Below are 12,053 nucleotides of genomic sequence, written 5' to 3' on the forward strand. Positions count from 1 at the left end.
ACCAAACAGGTAGAGGGTATGAGAAGGATCTGGCAGTATTCCAGGGGGATGAGAAGGTGGAAAAATGTGCAGGACACAAGGGAAGGAGTGGAGGATATGATGAAGATTGGAGTGTGCTGGCAGCGAAGTGGTCACTGTCATCACTGTGGGGTGTCAGCAGCACGGGACCAACCCACAGGAGGCCGGGCTCACAGAAAAGCTTGTTTGATGACAATCTGCAAATGGACACACTGAAAAGCAGACTCCAAAGCAATCGATTTTTTCATCAACTAGTGCAGCGCTTAGTGACCAAGCAAGAGCAAGAGACATCGTGCAGGACAGGCACAGATTGTCTTCTACAAGAGCTGCCCAAGGAGACAAGGCAGGACAGCACATGGGAAGGGGAATAACCAGCAGCATATGTTGGCTCCATGATGTGTGTACACAGGAAAGGAGACTCAAGAGCAGAGACTTAGAACTATGGTTATGTTGAAAATGGAAACAAAAGGAGTTTTTAGGCTTTAAAAAAAAAAAACAAAACCAAACAACCAACATTCCCCCCATCCAGTCCTCACCCATGGTCTCTCCTTATCTCTTTCAATGTCTCTGCCTTTTCCTTTATGCTTTGTCCTCTTAAAGGTCAGGGTGAAGAAAAATTAAGAGGGCAAGTGAAATTATGACTAAAGGTCTAGGAGGATGGATAGAGAGAAAGGAAAAGATTGGAAAACAAACTCTGAACAACACAAGAAATTCAGTCAAACCTCCTGAACATTACAAAGAGTATTTCTATGGCTGCTTCCAGTGAAAGAGAGTTCCTTGCCATCTGCTTTACCACAGTCCTTTCTACTCCTTCAGTTATGGCCAACGAGGTGGAAGTGACCACTGGGCCCATGAAAAGCTCCAGACCAAGAGAGACCCTCCTGCACAGCTCTGGGTGCTCAGTGGTCCCCCTCCTCCCAGTGCCGCAGCTGCTCTGGCAGCTTCTGAAACTGGGACTTGCACAAAAAGAAATAGAGCATTCATCCAACCCAAGAGTCATATCTGATCTTATCCTAAATACTGAAATTTTTTCTGCAGTAAGTTTAATCTATGTGTTTTTTGATTAAAATTTAATAAATTAAAATCCAAATTAATGGAAAAGGAGAGCTGGATGTGGCTGTAGAAGTAACTTAACCTCAGTGAGCTTCTAGCAAATTTTTTAAGGTTAAAGAAACCTAACACTGATTAGGTCCATCACCTCAGCAAAATATAAATCCTATATACCAATCTATGCATCACAGGCTCATTTACAGACTGCACTCTGCTTCCAAGCTCAGAATTTCCCATTTTAAAAAAAGGAAAAAAGAAAGGAAAACAATCAAACGGGTCCTGCAGAGCACAGGGAAAACCAGCAGACCAGACAGGGTGAGCCCAGAACACCAAGACCGCCTTGGCTGTAGTTCTGCCATGGAAAAAGGGATAATCTAGATTTGACCTAGATGCTGCAGTCTCTGCAAATGTAGAAGAAAACCCACAAAGCATGCCATCTAAACATACCAGCAAGCAAACAAATGCCCAGAATTCAGCAAACAAACTGAGCTTGTCTAAATTAAACACCAGTGCTGTATTTTTGAGCAGTTCTGCAACTAACTAAACCTTGGAAAACTATTTCATGCTTGCTGTAACACAGCACACCTCCTCCCACCAGGCCTCCTTCGCACTAGCCTGAACTGTTTCATGATCAATATTTCATGCTGCCCTAGCACAAGCTGCCCTCCAGGCATCCAAACTGAAAAGAATAAAACAAAACCCAGCTAGAAATTCACACAGGCATGAACCTTCCTGCACAGCTTTAAAGGATCTCAAACAGGAAAGGTTATTAAATATTTAAGTCAATAGTGCAGCACAGAAGCTGCATGCAGTTCTGCCACAGGGTCCTTTGAGGCACTGTAGTTTGAATAAATGCTCAAATCTGAAGCAAGCTTTAATTATACTATTCCTGATTGCTTCTGAAAGGGGTCATCTCCTTGCAGAGCACAAGTATGATGGAGTGGCCAATATTTACATGCAGCACCCACCAGGTACTTGCACACACCACAACCTGCTTTCTCCCAATGCAAGTAAAATCAGATCCTATAGAAGGATTGAGGCAAATGGTTTTAAATCAAAGCCTCCTCATTCTAACAGATCACGTTACAGAGCATATAAACAGCGAGTGGGAAGAGCTGCTTAATTTACCAAATGCTATTTTCTCTTTTCACATGAGTCAGCTGAACAATGTTCATTCTATCACTCTGCTTAATAGAAACAATATTCCATGAGATAGGAAAAAGAGAAGGGTCCCACTCAGAGATTAATTGGATAGTCTTGTTAGTACAGCGTCCAAGAACAAACATAAAAATTATCCAAGGAACAGTGGCTATAAGGAAGTCGCTCACGTGAGACTCCTGCAGGTACATGACGTTCTGGATGCAGAGCCCTCGGAGCTGGCCCGAGCTCCTCCTGCAGCTTCTTCTGCTGCTCAGCAACGGCTGCAGCATGTCCTGCTGCTGTACCCATCTTCCAGGCCAAGCCTGAGCCGCTGCTGCAGCAGTTCAGCCTGAAAGCCTCAAGGAAGCTCTTTGCCATCCAGCTCATAAGGAGCTGCCAGGTGCCTGTGGAGCCCTCAGCGGTGCCCTACTGGCAGTGCCCTGCTGTCCCTACAAAGGGCACCCCATTGCTCTACAGAATTTCCTACCTCTGGCAACGACCAGGGAAGGAAGGTGTTGGGAGAAAGGAGATAACTTCACATGAACAGATAAAGAGAACAGCCAAAGCTCCTGTCTTAGGGAAGTAGAGGAGTTTGCAGTCACCAGGACAAGGCTGCTGCCATTAGAAGAAGGCAGGAACCTTCTCCCGTTAAAACGTCAAGGTAGAGTTTTTCATGCTAAAGATATTAAAATACAGATCATTTCATGATTTTCAATGTTTATTGCTGGTAAAGACTACAAGGACAACCAGAAGCACAGAACAACCTTCAAACACAGCAAAGTTAAATATGCCAGGACACTCCTCTGAGGAAAAGGGGACTGAGAGGGGATGTGGCAGACGTCCACAGAGTCCTGGGTGAAGCCCTGCCTTGTTGGTACAGGAGCGGGTGGGTACGGAGTGAAGCTGGCAGATGCAAGGACCCAAACAAAGCAAGATCTCTCCATGCCATGGTTAGCTGAGCCTGCTAAAGAAGGCTACAAAACAGAAACACTGGTGGCACATGTTTGATGACAAGGTCAGGGAGGAGAAATCCAGCAGGTTTTACTGAATAAAACTTCCTATGGGCAGCTTACGTCATCCCAAGCCCAAATGTCTGAAGGGACTGGGGAAGCATTGAGGAGAGGTATGATGGGCTTGCCCTGCTGTCCTCCCGAGGCACAGGCTCGCTGTCACTCCTGGAGACACGACCGTGGTCCCGATGGACCTTCAGCCTGACACGCCACAGCAGCTGCTGCAGTTTAAAAACCTACATCTGTGTAGTGAAGTATCTGAGGATTAAGCTTGATCTATGCTTCTGAAGTTGTGACAGCACTGTTCTGTTAACAGGCCTTTCTAGAACAAAGCAGAAACAGGGAAAAGAGCTATGCAAAGACCTAGAAAATGTCACCTACCTTTGTCTAAAGGACACAACCACCACTAAAACATGCATTTTTTTGCTAGGGACGACAGTTTTAATCATGGTGAAAAAAAAAATTAATCCAGAAATAGCAAACACAGATCAATCATTCTACACTTACTTTTGCCCCAAAGCCCCCTAACTAATGTGCACAGCTTGCTACCCCTTGCCATGAAAGAGTGGCAAACCCCCTCAAAGGGCCTGTGATTTACCCTGCAGTGTCCTGTACTGTTGGGAAAGAAAACACGTATAGAAATTGTCTGTGCATCTCTACCTTATTATAGGCACAGTTCACGTGATCCTAGTATTTTTACTATCATGTTAAATTAAGATCTTCTCCAAGTTAAGATCGCTGAATGGTATCTGTGCTGTGCTTGTACTTTAATTCACACCACACTGGCAGTATTTCAGTTTGAACAGGGCTGAAAGACATCTTGAGGTGCAGCAGATCAGTATCTTTTCAAAAACTGAAAGTTCAGGTACAAGAAGAAATCATTCCCTTCCATAAAAACAAGGAAGCATCAGTAGTAACCGTTGCAGAATCTGGCCTTCCCAATTTGTCTGTGATACACATGAATGAGCGTGAAAAAAAAACCAACAAACCAAACCCGTAAAGGACTGAGTTAGAACCTGAAACACTCAATTTACAAGATCAGAGCTACAAAAAGTTTTCTTAACAAACAAGGGACTGCAGAAATGTTTGAAAGAAGCCCATACAAGATGGAAAAAAAGCCACATTTGAGACTGGGATTTCCAGAGGGACACAGGGATGCAGCACTCCTCAATTCTGCTGATCCATTAGGGAAATCAATTTAGATTCTTTTTTAAGTCCTTCTGACGTGTTCTGCAAACTGAAATCAAGTAAAGCAAAACCTGAACAAGCAAGATGGAGAGAGCAGTGGGCAGCACTAACACCTAACTGCAGGCTCTGCAGCTGCCTTTGCAGTCAGCATTTATGAGATTTTACAAGCAGTGCTGCAAAAAGCAGAAGACCAACATGAAGCGTTTACAGAATTGGGCAGTTACCTGCTCTGCTGCGGCTGCTGGGCACTTGGCTTCTCACTGGACTTATTACTGAAGTCCTTCATGCACTCGCCAGAGCACAAACAAATTTGCTGTGATGCTGGCAACAGGCTTGGGGAAGAGTTTAGAGGCTTGTCGGAGGGTTTTTTGTTATTGTTTTTCCCCACATGCATGGCATTAACAAACCATATTTTAAGGTGACTCTAATAGCCATGAAACTCAAGGTCTCAAAGCTGGGACACGAGAGCCCAGCAGTTGCCCTACTATCCATATCTTGCCAGGTCCTATTTTTAAATAGTGGTGCAGATATACAGTATCCTCTCTCCTCTCCAATGATGGGTATTTACATTTATCTAGACTAGAGCATGTTTTCACAGCATTTTCTAGAAGAGGAAAAAGATAATAAGCAAGTATCCAGGTGCCTCACTGTGCCTGCTACTGAAAGGGTAGGATCCAATTCTCCCCTCTTTGCTTTTCCCTTGGGCATGTCCCTGTCTTTCCTTTTTACCAACACAAATTGTTCATCTGAAGAAAGATGAAGCTGGTTGTGGAGCTAAACTATGAGAAAATAGCCACTTTTTTTTTTTTTTTTAGAAAGTGGGGAGGTTTTTGTTTGTTTTTTTATTTTTTGGGGGGTGTGGTGGTTTTTTGAGTTTGAGATGTCTCCCTGCATTCACTGGAAGCAGACAAGTGATGTTACCAGCATGAGGGAGGCAAGCAGCATGGGAGAAGCAGTTGGATGTGTCTGCTAAGAGATCAGCTTGGCTACACCTGCAAGGGGCACTGGCAACAGGGGGGATACATCCAGTTCTTCATTTTACTTGGTCCTTCACAGCACCCATGTGCTGCTCCTTTGGAAGGAGCTACAGCATCTCCCTTCACAGCTTTTCCCTGTCAAAGCCTCTCAAGATCAAAGCCTCAGTTCACGGTACAAATCCACATGTAATTATATACCTATTTCCACTTACATTCAAAACTTCATGAACACATTCCCTCAAGATGGTAAATGCCTTGAGTCCGGATGGCAAACGCATTGCATCACCTTTTATTTGGGTCAGTGAACCAAAGCCCTCATCAGATTACTACTGCCCATCCATAATCTGACATGAAAACGCCTTCTTTGTCAGAGTGAAAGCTTCCCTTTGTGGGGAACGCTTCCCCGCGCACCGTGCTTCAAGGGCTCATGGGGATGGAGAAGAAAGGGAAGGTGAAACATTAAATTATGACAAGTCAGCTATGGTTCTCTTTTTCTGCTCTTCCCCGCCGGGGTTGGGGGAATGTTGCCATGGTGATTGCAGCTGCGGGGCGGCGAGCGACAGCTCTCCCGAGAGCAGCCTCTGCAAACGCCGGCGGCGAAGGGCACGATGCCGCGGACGGGCACGGAGAGGCCGCTCGGCCGTGCCACGAGGCCGTGTTGGGCTACCCACGGCACGGCGTGGGCTACCCAGGGCACGGCGCGGGCCAGTGCGGCCTCCCTCCAGCGACACCGACCTCCCGGGCTGAGAGGGCTTCTGTGCACAGGGGGTTTTGTCCGAGGAGGTGCTGGGCTGCGATGCAAGGACAATTCTCTCTTCCTCTGCATTAGGCAGTAAAGATTTAGTGAAGCGATTACCATATGCAGCTGTACTGGTCTGAAAAAATTACCCTGAAATAGCGCACTAAATTATATTGACAAGATACATCATCTTTGCATACTGCACGTGCTGGCTGGCTGGGCTTTTTTTTCCTTGAACAAAGCACTATTCTGCAAAGCTAATGAATATGTGGGAACATTTCCAAGGGCAGAAAAAGCAACAGAGTTTTATGGCAGCTCTTTTTTTTTTTATTGTATTTTTTATTTTTATTATTAACATTAGGGCTGCTCCATTTGCATTCATGAAGACAATCATATAGATGGCAAGACCACAGGTATAGTAAATAAACTCAAACGCACCACCACATAAAAAGCAGTGCTGTTCTCAGCTGCTGCTTCTAAAATGACCATTCAAGTTGACTCCGACAGCGATGTCTCCACTGCCATATGCGTTTTCTAACACCGGACACAGCTCTCACTTGCTAAATTCTCCCAGAGCCAGTAAGTTGTCACGGTTAAATCACATCCTGTCTGCTTACTGACTTGGTTTGGTCTGAAGTAAAATTACAGCCTGGAATCTCAGTGACATTTTATCACAGAAGAAAAAAGGAGCAAAGAAGATAAATCTAAAGTAGAAGCCATCCAGGAGGTATAGGACAACAGAAAGTAAAATTATCTACTTAAACTGGAAGTCAGTTTTAATTCAATTTAACCAAACTCATAAGCAGCAAATTCTTATTGTCATTAAACAAAGGAACCAGCATTATTTTAAGGGTTAAGGGTTACTCACACAAAGAAGCTCTTAAGATAATTACCGAATCTCTTTTTGAAAGTCTTGTGATTTGCACGAGAGCAATAAACCACATAATATGTATCACTAGAAATGAAGATGTAAATTTAAAACTACCAAGAAACAGAACGGCTAAATGCAGATTCTTCTTTCGTTTAAAATCAATCCTCTGTAAAGAAAAATGTTACTAGACCCCAGCCTGCAATCAGCTGCTTTTAAAACTACACCTTGCATTTCCCCTCAGTTTTTATCACACAAGTGCCTATTGTCACAACACCACATTTTATCTCCAGTTGTCTCTACCTAAATTCAAATTTGAGGAACTCCAATGCAACAGAAGTCTCAATTATTTTTTTTTTAAATCAAGCTAATCTCTCTTTTCTCTGTTTAGATGTAATCACAGTTTGCCTTACTCAGCCTTTGATGCTTACAGACAGTAAGGAAAATGGAGCAAGAATTACATTTTTGTGCAAGTTTTTAATGAACAACGGGAAGCAAGTTGAGAACAGAAATTAAGATGCAAGCAAAACTGCCTTGATGTTTTCAGAGCACAGAGAAGGCCTCTTCAGATCCTTACTCTGATTTTATTTTTTGTTGTGTTGATTGTTCCTTTTTCAGCACTGCCAGTCTCCAACTGCCCCATCTACTGGCAGCAGAGCATGGCTGGTGCATGAACACAGGAGTGATCTGATATAAACAGTAAACCAAGCATTTTCCAGATATATTTAACCCTGTACAAGGTATCTAATTACATACCTATACACATCAACCCAACACCTGCTCTTTTGGTGATGAGCTGTCTAGTAAGCATTTACTGATTCATTAGTGCTTCTTGTCTTCAGTTGCAAGTTTCAGGACTCTAAAGAGCTCCTCCCCACCACTTTGCAAACATTTTAGGGCCTGGTTGAAGAACGTTCAATAAGTATAAACAGAGATGCAGGTGAACCACAGCAGGGTTAAGCTACAGAAAAGGAGCTCTGGCCATCCAGTTTTCTTCAAGGTCTTCAATACCTTGGGCACTTGAGGAGGAGCTTGTCTTTTCCCCACAAATCTTTTATGAGGTAAACTAGAATCTCACTAGAGATTTCTCAGAGAGAAATAATAAAAAGATGATTCCACCTGTCCTATTTCATTACCTTGTGCAGAAGAGAAAGATGCCTCCATGTAGACTTGTATTAGTCCCTCTCCACTCCAGGGAAAGAAGAAAATATGGGAGGGAGGTTTGTGAAGCCACAAGACAACGTGCACCAGCAATGTAACTTTTGCTGACTGTCACAACAAGAGAAACTCCAAAAGCACTAGTTATTCTGTATATAATCCAGCACACCCGATGACACACAAAACCACTACAGCAAAATCCCTCACAGAGCCAGAAAGTTGATCCATTACTCCTAACCAGGTACTTACGCTTTAGAGGCAGAAAATCTTTAGTGCTGCTCTCCTCCAAGGTTGTTAAGCCCGGTTCAGATCACAGCCCAGACTATGTAATTTTGAAGTTTCCAGCTAAAGCAAAGGCCAGCAAACTCACAAAACCTGACATGTTGCTGTCAAAATTGTGCCTCACACTGGTGGATTTTATCTGAAGGAGGAGCTTCAGTGCTCACCTTGTAGCGAGACATCATCCATTTCCACAGCACAGACAGGCTGGCTCATTTATTCTTCAGTAACTGAACCTTTCCATTTCAAAAAAGGTCACATCTCAATTCCTTAGACATTTAATATGAAAACTGGGGTTACCTGGGAGCAAGGTGCTCCCCTACAGCTTTATTCAACAAAGAACTTATTAGCTTGCCTCATACCACTACGGGAAGAAGGAGAGACTCCGGACTAATGGCATGACCCAGTGAACTTGCTGAATACACCAAATAAGACCAACATGCTTGGGAAAGGGGCTTCAGACAGGGGAACTCCTCCTGAAAAACCAGAGTGAGCACAGTGGAAGTGCAACTAATCCAGAAAAAACTAACAGAGTTGTATGAGGGGCCCCACAGATTAGCCCCATTTCACTCTGAAAGAGTAAGCCAGAATAAGTTTTTAGGGAAGTATGCTGCCATTTCCAAGGAAGAGACCTGGAAGATGATGACAAATAGTCCAAGAAAGCTGCTGTGATGCTCAGCAAGAGCACAAGCAGAACACTGCTAAAAAAAAAGAAAGACAACACTGAACCACAGAGCTCTAAGGTCCTGTACCCTTTAGGCAGCCTGAGCTTTGTATTTCCAGAAATACTAAACACATACATATATACAAAACTTACAAAATTCTTAACTGTGCAATCCAGCACAAAAAAATACCGAGACACAACCCTGGATTTGACACTTTCTTCTTCCATACTGGTCAAATTGTTTTACTTTCCAGAAAGCAAATCACATCAACACAAGAAATGTGAGTGGTCTGCAAAACAAAGCTTGCAGTGGAGAACTTTTCCTTCAGGGTCTTACCCTTCACCAAAAGTGATTCAGTCCATCAGGTTTAGAAAGTTTGTGCACACTTATGGTAACTGCATAGCTTTAGAGCAAGCTTTTTCTCTGCTGAAGTTTTCATACCCATCTGTCAGTAGTTTCTATTTCTGATGGGCAAAAAGGGTTTCAGAAGTTCTGTTGTTTCCTGCGTTCCAAAAATAAAATACATTTCTAAAAATCTTGACCTAGTCAACAATTGCTGTCAGGACAAAGTCAGTTCCACTATTTCTGTGGCTGTGCAAGTCTGTGCTCTTTGCCGGACAGATCACACTCATACAGAACGCAGTTTTCAGCAAGTACTAAAAACAGCTCCTGTATTTTTTCCTCTCCAGTGTATGTTGGTTCTGAGGTTACAAAAACAAGCTTCTGTTGTGGTGTTGTGGCCCCAAAAGCACCTAAATGATTTAGAAGCTTTAGTCAGAACAAACTCCCATGGCTTAGAAAAGTACCTGTGTAAGCCAAGTCTGAGAACCTGTTTGCCCTGAAGTCACAGATTGTAAAATAATTTATCCTAAGGGTAAAACCAGAAGGATCTTGAGCTCAAATGCCACGTTCAGAGAGGAAAGGCAAGTGTGCAGGTCCTGCTGCACAGTCCCTTAGGTGTAATGCCAGGGGTCTTCTATTTTCTTTCTGTACACTGCCTCTCCCTCTGTTACCCCTTCACCCCAGCTGCAGGGGCAGCGGTTTCCAGAGCCTCTGCAGCAGTGTTTGCCCTTGTTCCTGTGCTGTTACTCTCCCAGGCTTGCACCTGCAAACCCCAATATTTCACGGTATGGCAGGTTCTTACGGGAAGTGATTGCCACTAGCGTGCAAATCACCCCTTCTTTTTGTATCCCCCAGCAGTATTTTTGCATTAGGGGACTCAGTAACATGGATGCTCAAAGCTTAATAAAGCAACAGGCACCAGCATCTGCCCCCAGTCATTGTATGCTCCAGTCAGCACTAACAGTATCATAAGAAAAAACAACAGGGATTTCCCACAGGTCCTGATAAAAACTCAATAATTATTAATGGAATAGTATGATGAGGGAGACAACATGCTGCACCAGAAAGGACACTTTGGGAGGATGCTCCTTTAGAAATCCTGTCCCTTCTCTTCCTAGCTGGCCTCTGGGGAAAGTCTTCCTTGTCTCATTCTGTCATCCATTCTTACTCCTTAACCTGCACCCCCAAGAGTTTTACCATTAGCATTGAGGTATGCCATCAGCTGTGCATCCGCTAACAAACTTTTATTCATGTAAGCTTGTCTCAACACCTGTTGTGCATCACCCTTACGCATTCATCCATAAAAGTTTAAGTTTCCAAGTAGCCAACAATCTTACAGGTCCTACAGCTCACAGCACATGACACCACATCAAGAATTCAGTGTAGCAACACAGAGCACTACTGAAAGAGCTTTAAAAAAATTAAGCAGTAATCAAATCAAATTATTCTAGAATTTGTGCAGACTTGTCACTTCTGCAAGTGAGCCTTAAAAGGGAGGAAAGGCGTTTTAAGAAATTTGAAGTCAGGTTTTAATGCAGTGAACTAAGCCTTACCTTCTGTAGGAAGAGGACAATCCTCACAAGCATCTTGGCATGCAGATCCTCCAAGGTGAACAGAGTTCGAGGCGTGCGGATGAAAATCTTGGTCTTGCCATAAGCAACGTCGTGCTGAAATCCGTGACACTCTATGAGCTTCCTCACAGCGTCTTTGTCTGAAGGGAGGTCATGGTTTGGCCAAGTGAATTCTGAGATCATCTTGTACCTGGAATTACAAGTTACAATTTACAAATGTAAACCTGTCATCTAGGTTCTCAAGGCAGCCAATCTTCCACACATTCTAGGAATAATTAGGATCTAAATTCTAATAAAACTGATTATAGACAGAAGATCCTTCAGACATCCTCTGTGGCAATGGTGACCCCTGAAACCCGAGGCAAATGAATGTAAGAGGCATGATTTTGTGAGACACTGAAAATACTGTGAGAAGCTCACTTGATCAACACTGAACTGATGCAAAACAACAAACCTCACCATAGTCTTCCTGCAGATTTGGCAGTTCCATTAGTCACACTTTCAGCATCCAATCTAATTTTATTTTTTTTGCATGGAAGAAAAGCTTTGGTTTGCTCGCATTCTGCATAAGAAGCCAACTGTAATCAATTGTTTTGTCAGAAAACCTAGGTTTAAAAATTCTGCAAATAATTTTTCTTGTTCATCATTTTAGTAGTCATTTCTAACAAATTCTATTATTTACCAAAGTAGCAGGGAGTTGACTGCCACAATTTGTGCAAACACCACTACTGCCTGTAATTGTTGTTCAATCATTTCCTCCCATCCTCGCCCTCCAAGCACCTTTTTACACTAAGACAGAGAATGCAGACAACTACAAATCAAACACAAAAGTAACTGCATCAGACTCTGCTCTCTAAGATTTACCAGCCTTGCAAAGTGCTGATTAGGTGAATAAATGTTTGCAAAAAGCAACAATGAATTTTCTGCATAAGATTTATGGACATAATCAAAAATTTAATAGACATTTTCACTGTAATAGTACCCACATTCATGTTCTAAATAAAACAAGCATGCAGCAATCTTAACCACTTCTTTATTTAAAAGCCCA

The 12,053-nt window shown here is 43.2% G+C and overlaps 1 protein-coding gene across 3 annotated transcripts in view; it reads right to left on the reverse strand.

Moving 5' to 3' along the window:
* Nucleotides 1–12,053, reverse strand: part of MYO1D (myosin ID) — a 164,956-nt gene that overhangs the window by 83,618 nt on the left and 69,285 nt on the right. For all 3 annotated transcript variants that reach the window (XR_012635156.1, XM_074926437.1, XM_074926439.1), the window contains exon 16: nucleotides 10,988–11,195. Coding sequence is in view for 2 of the 3 variants with exons in the window: in XM_074926437.1 (XP_074782538.1) it covers nucleotides 10,988–11,195 (208 nt within the window). In the remaining variant the exon portion in view is untranslated. The remainder of the gene's footprint in view (nucleotides 1–10,987; nucleotides 11,196–12,053) is intronic.

Source organism: Athene noctua, chromosome 25 (assembly GCF_965140245.1).
Source record: "Athene noctua chromosome 25, bAthNoc1.hap1.1, whole genome shotgun sequence".
In the NCBI taxonomy this organism is placed as follows: Eukaryota; Metazoa; Chordata; class Aves; order Strigiformes; family Strigidae; genus Athene; species Athene noctua.